The sequence below is a fragment of the Mesoplodon bidens genome (genome assembly GCF_964165515.1).
Source record: "Mesoplodon bidens genome assembly, chromosome: 3".
NCBI classification, from domain to species: domain Eukaryota; kingdom Metazoa; phylum Chordata; class Mammalia; order Artiodactyla; family Ziphiidae; genus Mesoplodon; species Mesoplodon bidens.
Genome location: NC_138178.1, coordinates 100,159,903 through 100,181,445, shown reverse-complemented (window position 1 = coordinate 100,181,445; position 21,543 = coordinate 100,159,903). Strand labels below are relative to the sequence as shown.

The following is a 21,543-nucleotide window of genomic DNA, read 5'->3' as shown; positions in this document are numbered from 1 at the left end:
CCGCAACGGGAGAGGCCACAACAGTGAGAGGCCCGCGTACTGCACAAAAAAAAAAAAAAAAAAAAAAAAGCAGTGGGAGCACAGGGAATAGAGTGCTAGGGTAAATCAAAAAGGCTTCCAGAGGAAGCAGTGTTTAAACTCAAACTTCAAAGAATGAATAGAAGTTAGCCAATATAGATGCAAAGTATTACATGTTCCATATTGTTTAATAATACCATTGTACCACTTTTCTTTTTCAGTTATCTTTTTTCCTCTAATAGAATTTTGTTCTCTAATAGAATAGTGCTAATAGAATTCTAGCATTTAGCCCTGAAATTCTAAGCCCTTCTAACTGGCAATAGGAGAAATCTCAACAAGAAAGGAATTAAATGTTTCCTTTCACTGCTTCTAAAGAGCAGATATTTTGCATGAAACAGCCCTTGACAATTCACTTCTAACAAAGGATTCTTATAGGATATGCAGACTTCAAACACTGGTGCTATCCCTTAAAAATGTCTATAATTCTCATTGGTTATCTCACATAATGTAAATTGAAAGGTTTTCTGCAAATTAAACACTTTAGTTTTCTTCCATAATCATGGACTAAAAACAAATAAAACCTGGCTCAACTAAATCTCTTCTTTGAATACAGTATGACAGTTTGTATCTAATTTAAATTAATACTACATAGATAAGATGGAAGCGGGAATAAGAATATGTATTGGAGGAACTAATTTTATGTTTCTTTAGTACAAATCTGGAGAGGGAGGCCAAGGAGGAAGATAAATGGATAAGCAGATAGATCATGTGACATGCGATGGAGTTAACATATCCATTTGTAGGTTATAAGGACCTATCAAAGAAACTTAACATGAACAAGGAAGTAAACGATTAACTAGCCATGTAGAAAGCTCAGAAGGTAGAAGGTAGACTGGAGTGGGCCCAGGGAAGTGTTTGGCAATCAGTACCTTGTTCCTGTATTATGTGATTTTCCCTTTTAAAAAAGTTCAAACTGTGTAATTTGAAACTTTTTAAAATATTCTAAAATTTGAATTTTTCAAGAATCACCATCTACTTTCCTTCAGCACACATTTTGTCCTAATAGGCCCTACTGCAGTACAAAACAAGAAACAATAATTTCACTAACTCAGTCAATCAAACTACTTCAGTAAATAATCATGCTACAGCCTGGAATTACCCAAACAAAAATTCTTCTAATTTTCTTTACAGATATTTAAAAGTTTATTTTTTTCAGAAAACCAAAGCAATTGATTCAACAATAATAACAGTTCTAGCATGCAGCAAGTCATCATTTAACATCTAATGTTTAAACTTATCATGGAAGTATAGTTTATCATGGATGTATACAGTTTATTTTCATTCCTATAAAGTTTCCACAGCTTGTAGTGATAATAAAAGTAAATAAGTATTTCGTTAGAGGTACTTCAAATAGCACTACAGTACCTCTTCGACAAAATTTTTACAATATTCCAACTTTCAATATGAAACAGCTTAAAAAGGCATGGGCCAAAAAAAATGTATAGTAGTATCACTTAGGCAAATAAAGTCTAATAATCATACACGCACAACACTGTTAGGATTCTCCTGTTAGGGTTGGGAAAGGAGTATATGAGACATTAACTTCAAATAAAATTACATAAATAGCTTAGGAAAATTCCCAAATATATAATTTCAGACATATTAAAAGAAAAAACCCTTGAACCTTTATTCTTGGAAAACATGAACTAGTTATCCCTTGCTTTTATGTAATAGATGTGTTCTTAAAAAGTTCTGTATAAAGCAAATTCTATAAAACATCACCTTGCTTGCACTGGAGGAACACATCTCAAGGAAACGTAAGAGAAATTAGTCTTTAAAACACATGATTCTCCTGCACATTTGTACATCGTTGGGCTTTTATCTGTACTGTTAAGTTTAATCTCTATGAATTAAACCCAAGTTTCTCAAAATTCACTTGTAAAAGAAGCAGACTGACTTCTCCTCCCCCCCTTCCCCCCCCGCAACAAAGACAATTCTTACAGTACAATGTAAAATTGTTCCTTTATCCATTCTCAGTAGAGGGCTTGTCACTACATATATCTGCGAGTGCTGGGATAAATACCCACCTGTTCTTTTCACCTTAGAAAGATAATGGTTATTTTCTCTTATTGCTAGGAAATGTCACTCTTAAAGATTTTATTAAAAATGGCAAATGTGAAGGACAATGTGTGATTACAAGCCTTTTACAGTTTGATTAAATATTCCCCAAATCATGACAGTACTGTTTAGAATGATACTCTCAATTCCATAAGCATCTTATTCCTATACGGGATTACCTTACTAATTAAAATAACAATTTACTAATGATCAAAATAACATATTTTAGCATTAGAATCTTGCAAAAAAACAGGAATAAAAACTAGAACTAGACCTAGTCACTGCCGTTTGATCAAACTTAATAGAATATTTAGTTCAGTCATAGGACCACTCAAAGGGGTATTAAAAGAAAGTTTTGCTAAGGTAAATGTAAAAGTCTTATGGAGATGCAGATCTACAGGTGAGCCTTAAGTCTACAACTACTGCTATCAATCATTAATAAGCATGTAGATGAATTGCATTCATTCCTCTGAAAAGATGACACTGCATACATATCATCAAACAGATTATGGCACTTGAACATTATTCCTGCTAAGTAAACATGGTAAAAGTATACAGGTGCATCCTAGCCTCTCTCCTACGTTTACATTTTGGGGGTAAAGATAACAGCAGGCTGGGCAAAAAAACAATTCAAATCACCTATAGAATAGGAGGGGAAGCTACCGGAGTCCTAAGAATAAACAGCTTGGAAAAGAACAATGAAAATAATGCTATTGTTTTCTCATCCACTTTCACTTTTATTGCCTTTATATTTTTTAGCTTGTAAGAAAAAATTTTGCAATGGAATTTGAACCATAGGTGTAAAATACATGAAATAATATAGTGGGGCTATCTGTAGTGGCCAAAAACCAATTTTTGCCTCTGTCTTTTGAGCATATATAAAAGGACATGGCGTGTCTTAAGGAATAATTCCTTTAAAAATGAGGCTGAATTATTTGTACCACATCATGGATTTACATTTTCAATACAGCCAAAGTGTATGTTAAAATAAAACAAATACTTGCTTTATGGCATCAAATCATGTTCTTCCCCCTAAAGATTAATTTGGTTGTTCCTAAAACGTATTACATTTCTATGTATCTTACCTCTGACTATGCAGACAAGCAACTGCCTATGAAATCATTCAATCTAATGCAGGCCTTTTGATAAAAATACGTTATAAATGACATAGGCTAAAGAGCAAGGTCACCAGAAAGACCACACATTAGTGGGTCTGTCAATTACATAACTGAATTTAAGACAACCATTTTCTCTTGTGGTCATTCCTTAAAGTGAGTAAGTTGATGTCTCTTCCAGTGAGGAGCCTGTCTGAATGTTTTGCCACAAACTGAGCATTCAAATGGCTTCTGCCCTGCATGAATTAGATAGTGTCTTTCCAGTTTAGATGGGGACCTAAAACTTTTAGAACAAACACTGCATTGGTAAAGAAGGCCGTCGTTCCTCTCAGTACGCCCTGAATAACTACAACAATGACTATGATGGCTCTGCTCTGATTCCAGAAGTGCACTAGAGAGACAGGGCTGCCTGTTCCTATAGGGGGTACCAAGAATGAAATCCTCTGATTCTGCCTTAACTTTTATTTCTGATGTTTGATCTGACTCTGAGACCTCGTATTTTTGAAAACCAAGAGCCTGACATTGCTGGGAAGCACTATAGTTAACATTATCACCTTGATGAATGAAAAGTTTGTTCAAATTTTCCAATTCTACTTGGCAGAGAGATTTTCTATATGGAATCTTATCAATATGAGTTAATTTATGTCTTTTCAAGTGAGCTGACTGTCTAAAAGATTTCCCACAAACATTACAGCCAAAAGGCCTCTGTCCAGTATGAATTAAATAGTGTCTTTGTAGTTTAGATACGGAAGGAAACACTTTCTCACATTTGTCACAAGGACACATCTTATGTCCAGTATAGATGTTTTCATTTGTAACTGAAAAACCACACTGAAGCACTTCACAGTTTTCAAAGAATTCCTCACCTGATGAACCATAGATAGACACATCTTTATTATTCACAGAATTATCCATAGTTAACATGTTCTCTGGTGTAAGAATACCTTTTACGTTTTTTCCCATATTTTGGCTCTGGAAGTGCTTTTGCCAAGAAAATGGCAAAGTCAACATTTTCTTCTTTTTATTGCCAACTGTCTTATATGTTCCATGCTTGCCAAGAGAACCCATAAATGTTCTCTGCGTTTGTTCAGGGCTCTGCTCACCAGAAATAAGATCACAATTTTTCAAGAAACTGTTTTTAAATACTTTTTTCTCAGATCGAAAATTATCTAATTTTTTACCCCCAGCACGTTTAAGCTTAGCCAAGATTTTTTTAACAATGGTTTTATAGTTGTAGCTTCTTTTGAGCCTGCTTGGAATTTTGCCACTTCTGGCAGGAAAACACTTGTGTCCACTGAGAGTCTGCTCTGATTCAAAACATTCTTCACACTCTGGACATTGAAAAGGGACAATATAAATAGAGTGGACATCAAGTTGATTATTCTCCTCAGATTCACATATATCACCATTTTCAAAACTATCCTGCTTTGCATTTAATTTATTAGGCAGGGGGCCTGATTCTGGACTCTTCACCTTTAATGAAAGAGTCTGAAAAGTCTTATTCCTGGCATGGATTTGTTTATGCTTCAGAAGTTTGCTTTGAATCTTAAATCCTTTTTGACAAAAACAACATTGAAAAGGTCTTTCCTCTGAATGTGTGAGTTGGTGGATTTTTAAGTGAGTTGACTGTCGAAAAGATTTACTGCACAGGACACATTTAAAAGGCCTCTGACCAGTATGAATAAGTGCATGCCTATCAAGTTTTGACTGTGATGGGAACAGCTTGCCACAGATTGTACACGCGTGAATATTCTTTTTTTTCTTTGTAGGGCTGTGTGTAGGATCAGGCTTGGAGCACGGGTGTAATGCCCATCTCTCCTCTGTGGTAAGAGCATGATACATTCCATACACTGGCTTTTCTTGCTTGGCCTCCAGCAGTCTTCTGACCTGTTTAACATCATTCTGGTAAGTTTCATTGTGAAGCTGTTGGTGCTTCACGAATGTCTTCAGATTCTTAAAGTGGCGTGGACAAATACTACATTTAAAAGGCAGATTATGAGTTAGTTGATGTCTTTCCAGATGAACTAGTTGTCTAAAGGTTTTATGACACACATCACATTCAAATGGCTTTTGACCAGTATGAATGAGATAATGCCTAGCTAATTTTGAGGGTGTTTCAAAATGCTTGAAGCAAATATTGCAAATATATGGCCTGTTTCTAGGTAGTTTGTTGGCTACTACACACTGTTGAATCTTTAGCATTTTAAAATTGTTTTCAGCCATCATATTCTTCAGTGATATACTCTGATGAGCTCCATAGTGTTCTTACACTCCACAGATGTCTAAAATTAAAAATAAAAATGTATTAATTAAAAATTACTTATTCATATGAAAAGAAATAATTTAAGCTGTTCTTTGGCTAATGGTATTAAAGGCAATAGGGAACCTCAACTTTTCCTGTGTTTAAAAGTAAGTTAATACCATTTTAGGTACTTTAGAATCATTAAACTAATTTCACTCATACAGAAAAATGAGGAGTCTTTAAAAGAAATACTTAAAAATGTATATAATTTTAAGCTATATTTCTAATTAATTGAGATGATACATTAAAAGGGGACTGAGTTGAATTTCTTAACATTAAATAGATCTTTTAATTCCAATTTTCCTAGTCCACTATTAAGTAGATTTGTCATTTTTCAAAAATTGGGCTAGAAAGATAAAGAGTGCAAGAAATAAAATATAATACTAAAAATAAGACATATCTGCATTCAATTATAGCATACCTTGGACATAATCTGAGAATGGAATATTTTAGTTATCAAAATTCTTAGCCACATGATTAGCAATATTTACTCTCAGTTACTTCTTTGGACCAACAAAGATAACATAAACAACTGGGAGAAAATGTCCCAGAAAACCTGGATTCTAGTCCTGGATTTGCCATCATATGAACTTGGTGGCAAGAAGAAGGAAATATAGATTCCTCATCTCTAAATCAGGAAAAATGCCTTCTGGCCTGCCTACCACATTGAGTTGTTGTGAGAATCAATGGAGATAATGCACCTAAATGTGTTGGAAAACTGAAGTAATGTATAAATGTAAGGTATTATTTAGCTCAACACTAATCAAATTTAAAAACTTTATCCTTATCTACTTAATATCATTTTTAGGGTTTCTAACTAAGAGATAAACACACTAAACGTACAGTCCTTTTTATTTCTCCTTTCCACTTCGTTGTAGAAGTCCTAAAAGACAAGTACAGAGGCAATGAGGTTGACACACTGGCTACTTATATACTTATCTACGGCTAAGTAATTGAAAGTCTGAGTGTAGTTTACTTTTCAGGCAGTAGAATAAAAAGGTCATTTTGGTCTCAGTTAATATAAAGATAAAGATACTTTCCCTAATATACCTCTGTAGGACACATGCAAAAGCTTACCAGGAACTTTCACAACCATTTTATACCCTATCTTCTCCTAACTGAAAAGCCAATTTTCTTCTCATCCTTCTTCTACTGCATTTTCCTTAAATAAGGAAGCCAGAGATTAAAAAAAGCTGTTCCAGCTCTCTCATTCTAATGTTGTATCTTCTAGTTGAGATCAGAGAGTTGATAAATCTACCAGAAACCGTGTTCTTTTGTCAGATGATTTAGTGAATATCCAACATATATGCTGTGTGCTATTATCTATTTTCTCCTAGAAGACACCTTAAACACAAAATCACAAACACACCCACTGTGGTTCTCTTCAGGAATCTGATTTAAAAACAGAAAAAAAATCATTTATTGAGCAAATTATCTTCTAGTTGTTTTATCATAGTGGTTTTCAAACTGCATGTCACTACCCATTAGTAGATTGTGCAATCACCTTAGTGGGTCATGATCAGCATTTTTGTTTAATAGAGTAGAAAATATCAGATTGCATAACATATGGTAAGGATAAATACTGTTTTGTGAAACTTCTATAGGAGGAGGTAAAAAACTGTGAAACCTGTTCCTGGCATACTTTTTTTTACACACTAGACAGAGGAACCTACAACAAATCAATCACTTTATTCAAAGTGGCCAAGTAATCTATTAAGTAAGATTGGGGCCCATAGGATGAGACAGGATTACTAAGGATTATTAATTTTCTTCAACTGACCCATATAACCCCAAAATATTTATCAGAAAAATCTAATTAGAGGCCAAAGGTAATATGCCACACAAATAAATAATCTGACTGCAAGCCACTATATTAATTTATAAACTACACCATATAACCCAGATATCCACGTTAGCAACAATCAGCTGTTGATGCTATTACTATGCACTTTCACAACACTGAGTTAGAGAAGTTACAGATGAATGGCCTCCAAATCCCTAAAATGCTAACACAGCAGCAGTTATGAGGATTAAAATTAAGTGAATTGCCAAGAACTTGGCAATTTATTTAATTCCCGTCAGGCAAAATCAGGTGTTGAGGTGTCAATTAGGACAATAAGCCAAACTGCAAGTAATAATCAAGTCTTTTATTCACTTACTGCAACAGTGCAAGCAAGAGGCTAAAAAGTACTGGTTCCCCAGTGGTCGATTAAATGGAACACTAGGTGAGGGTTAGGTGGATGCAATGCACACAATCATTTCTCTGCAAAGGAGGCTGGAAAAAAAGGTTTCTGCCTCTTTATGGACCTGTGGGCCAGGGGAGAAGGAAGAGCTAAAAGTGGAATGGTCCTGAGTCAAAATGGAGAAAAGTATCTCAGTCAAGGCTGCCCCCTCCACCTTCCCTCCCTTTGCAATAAGGAGGTATTGGTGGAGGCACCTGGGAAGTACCTCGGCCAAGGCCCTCAGAATGGAAGTACCTGAGCCAGGAATGCAATACAGTATGAGCATGGCTAGTGGGAGGGAAGGGGTGAGTCCTTGACTGCAACTCCCTCCAGAAAACTGCAGTGCACTGGCCATGCACAAGTCTGGTGTGGCAAGAGCAGCTTCCCCTGAAGAGGCCAGCCAGGCAAAGCGACGCGATTGTCTATGGTCGGGCCTGAAAGATCACACATAGGATTCTGGCCTGCAGCCAGGGTCCTCAGCTCCTATTGTGTATTTCTTCTTTCCTTTAATAGTTTCTTTGGAACACTTGAAAAAAATTCCACACTAGAACCACACAAATGACAACCATTTCTGATTATAACAGGAATTGACTACCTATAGTTACTGTGCCAAAAAGAGACTATGGCTCATCAACTAACACTAGCACTAAGACTGGATACTATTGTCAGTTGCGTCCACACCATGTGAGAAAGCACTTACTGGAAGCCCTATATTGTTAGAATCACTGGTGGCAAGCAGTGATCTCATCTGCTATTTATAAGTGACAACTAAGGGATCCCCAAGCTCCAAATGCAGTCCCACGCGTACTTAAGCATATGCACAGTAATTTGATAGAACTCCAAATCCCACTTCTACTGATTTCTGTGTTCTTAAATGACCTTTTTTGTCGGTCATATTTCAAAAACAAATCCAACAGTGTGTAATTTTTCCTACGTTAAAGTGAAAATAAAAGATGGTAAATCTCAATGGGTCAACCCCCAAATTATCCTGACAACAGCAAGATACACTCCGTTGTAAAACTGTGAAAACCGATCTCAAAAAATTCCAACGATACTTCAAGGCCGAAAGCCTGTTGATTTTCCAGTCTTAACGAACAACATTAAAACAAGGTGAGGCTATAACAAAAGTAAATGAACAAGAAACACAAGAACTGAGAGAAAGTTAGAGAACTTTCAGTTACGGAATAACCTCTGGTGACATTTATCACAGCCTTTCCCTCTCTGTAGCTTCTTCTGCCCCACTTCCCCCGGCCCCCTCTCTTGACCTTGAACCCTCACCTCTTCCTCTCAGAGGGATTGCACAGGACACAGACCCTGACAACAGGCCCTCGCCCTAATTGCCCACAACCAGTAAGCACCTAGGAGTCGAGCCAGAGTCCAGAGACTGCAAAATCCCACACCAGGAAAGGAAAGGCAAGGGTGAAAACTGCTTTGGCCACAGAGAGGGGGGAAAATGCCACATGTGATACGACCCACTGCAGGGGAAAGTATCGTTTTTTGCAATTCCTCTCAGAGATTCCCGCTCCCCATGAGCTGCAGTCAGGAGGCGGGGAAGTGGGAAAAGCAAAGGAGCTGAGGTCGTGGCGCCCCCGTTCTGGGTCCCCGGGCACCTTGGAGGGACCGAGGCAGGCCCGACCTTTCCCGGGGGATCGCTCCACCTCACACCTGGGTTCTTGAAATCCTCCTCACGCACCTGGAGCTGGCACGGGCCCGCGAGCCGCGCATCTCAAGGCCCGGGAGCCGCGAAGGCAGCGTGCACACGTCCTCAGGGCCGGCGCGGCGACGGGCTGAGTGCGCAGGCGCGGAGCTCGGAAGCGCCGCCGGACGCGGTCCGACTGGAAACAGGCTCCCTCCAACCCAGGGCCGCAGTCGCTTCGTCTAGCCTGCGAGTCTCAGAGGAAAAAGGGGCTCCAGAAGTGCGTCCCCCGGGCCACTCACTCGGCCCTGCAATTGTGGGGGGAAGAGAATAGAGGAGTGAAGAAGGGTGCATTTTCCATCTCACCTCAGTCCTCTGCTAGGAAGACCACGTAGCCCTGACCAGTGGGCTCAAGGCCCTGCTGGAAACTGGTGAGCCCGCGTTCAAAGACCACTCTTCTAGTCCTCTCTAATGTCAGAGGGCCCATGGTAAACAAAACGCCATGTATCAGGGCCTTTCTGTGCCAGCCCTGTCCTGGGCACTCTGGACGTTGTCAGAATATAGCACAGGGGTCAGGGACATGGGCTTTGCGGTCAGGCATACCTGGGCTCCACTCACAGCTCTACCAATATCCTGATAGCCCCGGACCTTCTTAGCTTCTTTGAGCTTCATTCCTTCAGTATATTTTAGTTGCTTCTGAGTTTCTTCAGATTTCTCTGACAGTTAGATGAAATGGATGTAAAGTGCTCAACATGGTGCCCGGTGCATAATAAACTCCCATATAGCTATCATTTATTAATTACTATTTTCAAATTAAATATAACAATTTTATGAAGTGATAGGATACCATTTTAAAATGAGGAAAATGAGACTGAGACGTTAAGGAACTTAACTTCGCACAGCTGATAAACGATGGAGGTGGGATCTGAGCACAGGTAGTCTTGCACTTTTAATTCACTACTGCTTCTCAGATTGTGGATATCTCAACATTTTATGTAGATACAATTAAGGGTTAAATGTTTAGTGCAGTTACAAACTAGGGTGGCACATTATTACTGAATAAGATGCTTGGGTATGTACTGAAGATTTTAAGTACAGAAGACATTAGAGAAGAATTTATTGTGGTTTTTGCAGGTTCTGAGTATATATGTCTCAGCTTGAGATGAGAAAATGAGAACAAGTAACAAGCATATTTTTCAACTGTAAGTATCTTTTTACATTACTTTTCAAGGACCACTGACAACAAAAATTGTTATTTCTGATGTTGGTATATGCGCCTCTATTTGAAAAGGGAGAAGTTGGGCCAATGAAAAGTCTATTTTCCATGTGATAACATGAGGAAATGGCTAATAGGAAATAAGCTTTTGCTTCTCATGAAACAACCTTGGAAGAGTCACATTTGGGAAAGGTTGAAACCCTTTCTTTCAACAGAAACAGAGACGGAGAGAGGAGGGAAAAAGCTTTATGTATCCTGAGTGCTAATCCCAGGGTGGGGATGCAGATTATTCAGAGTTGCTTCATTCTGCAGCTTCTCTTGGAAGCTCAGCTCAGTCAAACCAAGGAAACAGTTGCATCCATCACCAGCCACATAAGTCCTTAGGAGAGATATGCAGATCATGAGAGACTGTTACCTGAGGTTGGGGACCAATGGAGGGTGCATTACCTGCAAAACAGGTAGGCCTTTGCACCAAGAGCCTGAATATGGAGTGAGGAACACAAGTGGATGAGCTGTTCTCCAAGGCCACAAACCTTATCTTATAACCTCCCCCATTTACCCTGAGAGCTATCTTCAGGAACTTTCTGGTAAAAAAAAAAAAAAGGAGAAATTACTGTGAATAAGAGTCATCTGGAAGATTTCATTGAATAGGTGGGATTTGATTTGAACAGGGACTTAGTAATAGGTATAATATGAATAATAGAAAATGTGGGACAGGATAGAACATTGTAGGGAGATATGGTAGTAGTGACAAGGAAAAATAAAGGAATGGCTTGGCATACATTTGGGTTAGTATCTTACCTCTGCAACTTACTAGTGTGTGTCCTTAAAAGTTATTTAACCTTTTTAAACCTTATTTTCCTCATCTTTAAAATAAGGATATAATCAATCATTCATTTATTCAATGACATATCATGTACCAAGACAAAGGAGTCACTTCTAAGTACATACAAATGAAAGTAGGGGCCACGATTTTTTATATAAAAAATTAAAATACCAAGTACCTTCTTTATTTCTTTTAAAAACTGAAATTCTGTATCCCCCAAGAATCTCTCTCTAAGCTTTTTTTCTATTTTAAATATAGTAGGGTGTATATGTCAATCCCAGTTTCCCAATTTATTCCCCCCTTTCCCCCCCGGTAACCATAAGTTTGTTTTCTACATCTGTAACTCTATTTCTTTTTTGTAAATAAATTCATTTGTACCATTTTTAAAGATTCCACATATAAATATCATATGATGTTTGTCTTTCTGTCTGACTTACTTCACTCAGTATGACAATCTCTCGGTCCATCCATGTTGCTGCAAAGGGCGTTATTTCATTCTTTTTTATGACTGAGTAATATTCCATTGTATATATATACCACATCTTCTTTATCTGCTCCTCTGTTGATGGACATTTTGGTTGTTTCCATGTCTTGGCTATTGTAAATATTGCTGCAATGAACATTGGGGTGCATGTATCTTTTTGAATTATGGTTTTCTCCAGATATATACCCAGGAGTGGAATTGCTGAATCATATGCTAATTCTCTTTTTTTAGTCTTTTGAGGAGCCTCCATACTGTTTTCCATAATGGTTGCACCAATTTACATTCCCACCAACAGTGTAGGAGGGTTCCCTTTTCTCTACATCCTCTCCAACATATATTATTTGTAGACTTTTTGATGATAGCCATTCTGACAGGTGTGAAGTGATATCTCATTGTTGCTTTGATTTGCATTTTTCTAATAATCAGGGATGTTGAGCATCTTTACATGTCATTATTAGCCATCTGTATGTCTTCTTCAGAAAGATGTCTATTCAGATCTTCTGCCCATTTGTTGATTGGGTTGTTTGTTTTTTTGATATTGAGTAGTATGAGCTGTTTATATATTTAGGATATTAACCCCTTGTCAGTCATATTATTTGCAAATATTTTTCCCATTGAGTTTTTAAAAAATTTATTTACTTTATTTTTGGCTGCATTGGGCCTTCCTTGCTGTGCGAAGGCTTTCTCTAGTTTCAGGGAGCAGCGGCTACTCTTCATTGTGGTGGGCAGGCTTCTCATTGTGGTGGCTTCTCTTGTTGTGGAGCACGGGGTCTAGGCACACGGGCTTCAGTAGTTGTGGCACGTGGGCTCAGTAGTTGTGGCACACAGGCTTAGTTGCCCTGTGGCATATGGGGTCTTCCCGGATCAGGGCTTGAACCTGCATTGGCAGGTGGATTCTCAACCACTGCGCTGCCAGGGAAGCCCCCACACTGAGCTTTAATGCTTGTTAAAGCCTGTTCCTGCCCCACAGTGATTGACCTAGCAGAGAGCTTACATCTGCTGTGTTCATCCCACCTCTTATCTTTCCTCTCTCCTCTTCCTCCTCCTTCTGTGGAGCAACCAATAAAACTATCTGGTCACCTGCAACTAATCCACCAAATTCAGTATCCCTCAGGTGTCAGTTTCGACTCCCGATTATCAAAGAATTTTTTTTATTATTGAAGTACAGTTGACTTACAATATTAGTTTCAGGTGTATAGCATAATAATTTGATATTTTTATAGATTATACTCCATACACAGTTATTATAAAATATTGACTATATTCCCTATGCTGTGTATTACATCCTTGTAACTTACTTATTTTACACCCAGTAGTTTGTACCTCTTATCCTCTTCATCTGTTTTGCCCCTCTTCCCATCACTGCTGCCTCTGGTAATGACTAGTTTATTCTCTGTATCTGTGAGTCTGTTTCTGTTTTGTTATAATTGTTCATTTGTTTTATTTTTTAGATTCCACATATAAATGAAAACATACAGTATTTGTACACTCTGCGTCCATCCATGTTGCCACAAATGGCAAAATTTGATTCTTTTATGGCTGGGTAATATTCCATTGTATACATACACCACATCTTCTTTATCCATTCATCTGTTGGTGGACACTCGGGTTGCTTCCATATCTTGGCTATAGTAAATAATGCTGCTATGAACATTGGGTGCATACATCTTTTTGAATTAGTGTTTTTCAAAGAATTTTTCTAACAAAGAAAGCTCTCCCTTTCTAAGGGGACTTTTGGTGAATAAAATCTCTTTCTCATCATATATTTCTAAGAGGATTTTTGGTGAATAAAATCTCCTCCTCCTCATGTATTTCCTTGAGAAAAATATTTGCCATCTCTGTATATTTTGCTGCATGGCTTCTGAGGGAAGGGTGGCAGTGGCTGGGGTTGGGGAGTGGTCATTTGGAATCAGAAGGCAAAACGTAGTACAGCTGTATTTTACTTAAAGTAGTTGGACCACCTCCACCTCATAGGCTAGTATCAATCTCCTAAAGCATTGCTGGAAATTTTCTCGAAAGCTCCATTGGTGATAATGCCTATTGGATTTCTGGGTCTAGTGAGGTAGCACCATCCTACCCCACTCTCTGTGTGTTGGTTCAAATTCAGTAGCACTGGGGTTCTAGAGTTACCCTAAAAGCAGGCAGGATTCCCATAGGACTTTGACCACATTTGTTCACCCTTAAGTCAGGGCTGACCACTGGACCGTCAGTGACTATGGAGACCCCTCCAACTATTATAATACCAGGGTCTAGGCTAACCAAGGAGGGAAGGTAGAGCTATGGTATCTACCAAGCTTTTTGTTTATGGTGTCGGGAGAACTTGATGCTATGACCTTTCTCCTGTTTCTGGATCTTAATTTCTGGAAGACTGTTCTTCTCACAAGCACATTCCACCAAAAAACACCCATCTTCACAAGAGTGGGAACATATGGAGGTACTTCTCTTCTTAGCCTCCACCCCCAAGTGGTGCTGTGGATGGTAAAACTGTCTCCAGCGGCTGCTAGATTCCTGGGGCAAATATATAAGATATTACTGATCTCTTGTTTAGGACTGGCTTCCCAGCTAGGTAAAATTCAGTAGTCATGGTTCGTGTTTAAAGCCCAGGGATTTTTCTAGCATGTTCTCTGATCCAAAGTAAGGAAGTCACTTTCCCCGTAATGAGGGGGCTTTGGTGTTAAAAATCTGAACTTGGGTGACTGAGCTCCACCCTCTGCTCGGCTGGATTTGTACCCTTATTTCTAACCCTGAACAGTTCCCTCTCTTCCTCCCCTTGAATAACTTCTTTAAAAGCAAGGAGCGGGAAGGATAACTCACAATTTCACAGGAAGTTCTGAGCTTCTGTGATGTTTTGCTTTAAAATCCTCCTACAGCAACTTTCTTCAACAAGCCTGAGTTTTCCAAACTGCTTTCTAATAGCAACGTGGAATGCTTTGTGGCAAAAGCTGCTTAAGTTTTAACACAAGCGCAAAGGTCATTTCTCCTTCCACCTGTTACATTGTCAAAAATCTGACTTACAAATCCAGGCAGTTTACCACATTTTAAAGTATTGTTAAGCAGTCAGCTACCCAGTGTACCCCAGGGGATGCATTGGAAGCTTTGTGGTCACATAAATTCCTAATTCTGGATCCTGAAAACTTTAATTATTGTCCACATCCCAACTGTCATTTCTCTAATAGTTCAGGGAATGTAAAAATCCTCCTTTCTGCACTCCCTGAAAATGTCTAAATTTCTTGTGGCATGTAGCATTTACTAGGGGTCCTGATAGTCAGTCCCAAGTTCAGATCCCTGAAGGATCCTGTCCCAGTAGAAGAAGCACGCATAGTAGGAATCTTTCATTAGACCTGTAATGAGTTGCATTGTGTCCCCTAAAAAGACATGTTCAAGTCCTAACCCCAGGAACTGTGAACGGGACTTTATTTGGAAATAGGGTCTCTCCAGATATAATGAATTGTTTTGATATGAAATCATCCTGGGTTTAAGGTAAACCCTAAATCCAGTGATGATTAGCCTTTTAAGAAGAGGACACAGAGAGACACATAGACACACAGTAGAAGGCCATGTGAAGATGGAGACAGTAAAGACCTCCATGTATTTAAGGAACAAGTAGAAGGCTCAGGAATGGTGCTCAAGGAGGGAGTGGTACAAAATGAATGAGCTCAGAGAATGGTAGGGGTCAGATCCTGTGCAGCCTTGTAAACTATGGTAAAGAGTTTGGATTTTATTCTAGATGTAGGGGAAAGCATTTGTAAGGCTTTAAGGAGAAAAACTGGTCTGATTTGAATTTTTAAGTGATATCTATTGCTGCTATGTTGTAGTTAAGTGAAGGGTTGGGGAGGATTTTTATGGTGTCAAATTAGCTAAACCTGAGTTATGTTTCCCAGAATTCCCTTCCCTGTATGGCTCAGGGGTAGTGAGCCTCACAAGGAGCATTTTGTACGCTATTTGGAAGGCAGAAAGGAAGCAGTAGCCTATTGCTTTTACACTTGGAAGGTCAGAGCAGGGCACAAGACCCCACTGCAATGCACCCACATTTCTGTAATCTGCTGGCTCACCTTACTGGCCTGGGACAACATCTGGCTCACAAGTCCTGCCAGAATTTCTTCTTCAGCCTCGCTCAGCCCTGGGCCAGGATCATATTTAGCTCCATGACTAAGGGCATCAGCTTCTCCAGCGGGACACATACTCTCATCAAAGTTGGAAGCTCAGAGGTTGTGAGAGAATGACAGTAATTCCGAGTCTGTCTTTGTAGGTTCAAGTCTGTTCTCACAGGTTCCAGTTGATCCTCACATTTCCCTCTTTATATTCATCATTCCCTTTAAGTGCCAGAGCCTGGGGCTGGCATGTACACTGTCAGCTTCCACAGTTGTAAGGTCAAAGCCCTTATATTTGAATAACAAATTCATATGCATATGTATATGTGTGTGTGTGTATATATATATATATATGTTTTACATATATGTGTGTTTTATATATTTATATAAATTTTGTAGTTTTTATACTTATATAAAAGATTATAGTATATTTATATAAATATATTTAGTTATAAAATATGATATATATTATATATTTAAATATACTGTATTTGAAATATGATGTTTTATTATATTTAAATATTTATTACATATAAAAATATTTTTTTTTTTTTTTTTTTTTTTTTCTTTTTGCGGTATGCGGGCCTCTCACTGTTGTGGCCTCTCCCGTTGCGGAGCACAGGCTCCGGACGCGCAGGCCCAGCGGCCATGGCTCACGGGCCCAGCCGCTCCGCGGCATATGGGATCCTCCCAGACCGGGGCACGAACCCGTATCCCCTGCATCGGCAGGCGGACTCTCAACCACTGCGCCACCAGGGAGGCCCTAAAAATATTTTTATATGTTATATATTTGTTTTATATATGCATGTGTGTGTGTGTGTATGTGCATCCATCCTTGTGGTTCTGCTTCTCTGATTGAACACCACTGAAGCAGGGGCAAAAGTGAAAGCAGGTGTACTTGTTTTTTTTGTTTTTTTGTTTTTTTTAGTTTCTGCTTTATAACAAAGTGAATCAGTCATACATATACGTCTGTTCCCCCATCCCTTCCCTCTTGCGTCTCCCTCCCTCCCACCCTCCCTATCCCACCCCTCCAGGCGGTCACAAAGCACTGAGCTGATCTCCCTGTGCTATGTGGCTGCTTCCCACTATCTATCTACCTTACGTTTGGTACTGTATATATGTCCATGCCTCTCTTTCGCTTTGTCACAGCTTACCCTTCCCCCTCCCCATATCCTCAAGTCCATTCTTAAGTAGGTCTGTGTCTTTATTCAGCAGGTGTACTTGTTAAGTGGCCAATACCGTTTAGTCCAGAACCAGAGATACAGAGATATCGTTATGGAGATAGAGAGAGGTGTACTAATTTAAGAATTGTTTTGGATGTTGTATTAGGGTTCTTTAGAAAAACAGAACTGATTGGATGTATACAGAGAGAGAGAAAAGAAAGAAATTTATTATAAGGAATTGGCTCATGTAATTATGGAGGCTGAGAAGTCCCAAGATCTGCAGTCAGCAAGCTGGAGACCCAGCAGAGCTGATGGTGCAGTTCTAGTTTGAGTCTGAAGGCCTGAAAACCAGGAGAGCTGATAGTGTAAATTCCAGTATGAAAGCTGGTGGACTCAAGACCTGAGAAGAGCCAGTGTTTCAGTTTGAGTCTAAAGGCAAGAAAACACTGATGTATCACCTCAAATAGACAGAATGAGCTCCCTCTTACTCTTTTTAGTTCTATTCAGGCCCTCAACTGATTGGACGAGGCCCACCAGCATTAGGGAGGGCAGTCTGTTTTACTCAGTCTGCTGATTCAAATGTTAATCTCATCCAGAAGCACCCTCACAGACATACCCAGATAATGTTTAACCAAAGTCTGAGTACCCTGTGGCCCAGTCAAATAGACACATAAACTTAGCTATCACAGAGGTAGAGCTTATAAAACGTATGGATCTATATTGGATGCAGGTCTGGCTTCATGTGCAGTTGTACCAGGCCCCATACTTAGAAGGACTCCACAGTTGGTTTAATGCTTTGCTGTTGCTCTCTTGAAATTCTTGATAATTTTTCAACAAGAGGCCCTGCATTTTCATTTTTCACTGGGCCCCACATATTGTGTAGCTGGTCCTGATGGATGTGAGGAGTGAGGGGAATAAAAGGCTTAAGGATTACACTTGGGTTTTTGGATTAAATGACTAGGTGGATGGTAGTGCGTTGGAGGTGGAAATTGACAGAGAGCTCAAGAATTTTGATTTGAACATGTTAACGTAGAACTGCCTCTTAGACATTGTGGTAAGATGTTTGTTGATTGCTTCCCCAGCATTCATTTCCCTCTTCCTGATTCCTAGCTAGACCTTGTTTCGCAGCCTTGTGGTTAGGGTTTGATTGGTTTTAGTTCCAGCCATCCACACGCTGTCCTGGCATGGCAGTCTCTGCCATATAGGGGCAAAGTAATCAACTAAGCTATATAAACTACTGGTGCTCTTTGTAATTCCCTTTAACCATAGACTAAAGAAGAAGGAGAAGACTGATTATTTGAGAAGGAGAGGCAAAGGCTGCAGAAATCAAGCCTAAAGTTTTCTCAATTTCAGGTCGTGTATAACTGTGGGAAAAACTCCTTGTTTTCCCCAATATCTGTCTTTGCCATCTTCCTCCTTTGTTAGCTGAGCTCCTGTTAAAAAGACTACATTTCCTTACCTTCCATGCAGCTAAGTATAGCCTTGTGATGATATTCTGTTTAATGGGCTGTAGGGGACATTGTGTGTGTAATTCCTCCTCGCTTCCTCCTTCCAACTGTCTAGAATTTATATGCATTGACAGGAATCTCAGTAGTAGGTAGCAGAAAAGAACCCTGGTCCTTTGACATCCTGAAGCCATGCCAGTTCTGGACTTCCTACTTCTTGTTTGTTACAAGAGAGCTAAAACTATCTTATTTAAGATAAGATTACTATCTACCACTATTTTCGATTTCTGTCACATGTAGCCAGTGTTAATCCTAAATGATACAGTGTCCATATAATTAACTCCTTTTCTTTCAAGGGCACCTAAATGAATGCTGGCTTGATGCAAACAGGAGTCTAATTAGAACAATTTTTTTTTCTTAGTCAGACGTCGTGTATATTTTCTACATACACACCAAAAAAAAAAAAAGAAAGAAAAAAGTCCTTTTACCCAATCCATATTTTGCTTTGCCTTTTAAGTCGTAGAAGAATTATAGATACTTTACTAGGATCTATTATTAAAAGCACTGCTACTTTCTCTAGGGAAGCAACAGTTGATCCACATTTTCCTGGCACTAGCTCACAGTTCATAAACCCTTGTTTAAAATTAACGCAAATCATTAAACAACACAGAAAAAATTTCTTTTAAAATTACACAGTACAAGCTGCCTTCTGAGAGACTGGAAAAAGTGAGTTTACATGTAATCTCAGATAAGGTGACCAAATATTCAAAATTGGCTAAGACAGCCCCAACTCCCAGATTGCCCGCTGCTCTGGTTTCTGTGTCAGCACACGTCTTGTGGTTCTAGCCAGATGTCATCCAGCTTTAGCACAGGAATTCCTCCCCCTTCTCAGGAGAGCAAATAACTGAAAATGGGGGGAAACAACCTGAAAGTATAAATGGCAAAAAACTAAAGCATGGTTACAATATTTTGGTTCTTTGTTTGACAAAGTGCAGAAGCATTTGTCAATGAATACTGTTTAGTTTGGTGTCTTTCACACTGTGTATTGCATGACCCATTTCTAGGGTGTGATTGATATTTTTAAAAAGTGATATTGACTACAACAGACTAGAAAAGGCCAGAGTGCATTGCACATACTAAGGATGAGTATTTTTCAGAAATTTCTGTTTGGGTTTTGTCTGTGAGTCTTTGGTACAAGAGGGTGAATAAATGAAATTTTAAACAACTAAATTTTAGTTATTTATGACTGCACTCCCCAGTGTTTCTTGAACCATACAGCAATACTAAGAAATGTTAAGCCTTCCATTTGTCATATATTTAACCTATGTAACCGTAACAGTACTTGTGAGTCCATCACTTCCTTGGGTGGGGTGTTTTCCCTTCAAGTCCCAGACTCACATGAGTTTTCCAAGGCTGTTCCAGGGACTTTACAAGTGTCCAGGACTATTGGATGAGGTGCTGTCTACAGGGGATTGGTCAGTGGATAGTTCACTCTTGAAGTTCACTGGAAGTTCACATGGTGTTTAAAGACTAAATTGAAGTTAGCCAATTGGACAAGGAGAGAATGGCATTCCAGGTAGAAGGAGCAGTATATATTAAACAGAAGAAAGAAATAGTAGATTGTATGGGTTCACAGTATCTTACATGTAATTTTGAAATCCAAGAAGTTCTAAAAGCTGAAAGCTTCTCCTTAATCCATTAGGCAGGAACACCTGGCTCAATCTGAACTCATTGGTGTGCTGCATTTGTCAGGGACCCATCAGGAAACAGATGGTATTCTCAAATTGGGATCATTGAAAGGATTTAATAAAGAGACTCATTCAAAGGTGTGGGGGGAGTGCTGGCACAGGGATAGGAATGTGATAGTGGGACAGGAGAGTTGTGATCCTGAGACACACGTCCCTAGGAGACAAGAGGAGAGAGTGGTTCTTGGAGGCCAGAAGGAAGGAGTCATGGGAAGAAGACTACCTAAAGAGCAACTGCCTCCAGATGACTGTCCTTCAGGAGAGGGAAACACCCCAGGCTCCTGGATAGCCTGCTGGGCTCCCCATTGACTACATCCCATTAGAAACCTGGGGGCAGTGGAGTGTGGGGCTGAAGCGCAGATAGGTCAGTTTCCCAGGCACAGAGCAGGTGCAAAAGGGTGGATTATAGATCTGGAGGAAGCAAGGGCAGTGGCTCAGTGGCAAAACCAGACCCCAACCGACTGAGGCCATTTGTGGCCTTATAACACTTAATGTGAATATTCTAGGTTTGCTGCAGAAACATTTATGTGTTTGATACGAGTTGATGCCTTAGACCATCTGGGGTGTTATGTAACATATATACATATACATCTATCTATCTATCTATGCATGGGATTACCTTTTGAAAATCTAAAAAGTTATGAATTCTGAAATGCTTGTGGTCTGTGGGGTTTCTGTTAAGAGCATACCTACAAACAGAAAACTGGAGACATTTCCATATGGCTAGAAGATTTTGTATGTGGGGAGTTAGAAGGCAGGAGAGGAGGCTGGAAAAGTGGACTGGAGCCATGACAGAAAGAGGCTTTTATGTCAGGCCAAGAGTGTGGACTTGGTTGTAAATTGTGGGGATCGATAATAAAGACTTTTAAAGGGGATGGCAAGGTTATGCATGTGTTTTACAAAGATCACTCTGGCTATAATGCACAGATTGGGTTGTACTCTCCTGGGCAGCAGAGCATATGATGGCCTGGGTTTGGCATTTCTCTCGTATCTCAGAGTAGAGAAAGAGCAGGGGAGGGAGGCAGGGAGGGGTGAAAGGCTGGCTCTAGTGACTCACAACTGCACAGATGACACTTGAACAGAACGTGGAAGAATCAGAGAAACACCTGCTGGGGACCAGAAGAGGACACTATAACAATTTCAGATGTCATATTCAGCACCG

General features: G+C 39.4%; 1 protein-coding gene and 1 long non-coding RNA gene across 4 annotated transcripts in view; one reads left to right on the top strand and one right to left on the bottom strand.

Moving 5' to 3' along the window:
• Positions 1-1,109: 1,109 nt before the first annotated feature.
• Positions 1,110-9,557, bottom strand: ZNF770 (zinc finger protein 770). Of its 2 annotated transcripts, none has more exons than XM_081229404.1 (2): positions 9,469-9,557; positions 1,110-5,533 (listed from the first exon to the last, which is right to left on the bottom strand). In XM_081229404.1, exon 2 carries the CDS (start codon positions 5,475-5,477, stop codon positions 3,396-3,398), a length of 2,082 nt encoding a protein of 693 aa, XP_081085530.1. In that variant the 5' UTR covers positions 5,478-5,533; positions 9,469-9,557; the 3' UTR covers positions 1,110-3,395. The 2 variants fall into 2 exon arrangements, with proteins under 2 accessions (XP_081085530.1, XP_081085531.1); XM_081229405.1 differs by having other exon boundaries at positions 9,441-9,548.
• Positions 9,558-9,631: 74 nt separating this feature from the next.
• Positions 9,632-21,543, top strand: part of LOC308613938 — a 149,622-nt gene continuing 137,710 nt past the window's right edge. For both annotated transcript variants that reach the window (XR_014015352.1, XR_014015353.1), the window contains exons 1-2: positions 9,632-9,842; positions 10,546-10,613. This is a non-coding gene — a long non-coding RNA (uncharacterized lncRNA). The remainder of the gene's footprint in view (positions 9,843-10,545; positions 10,614-21,543) is intronic.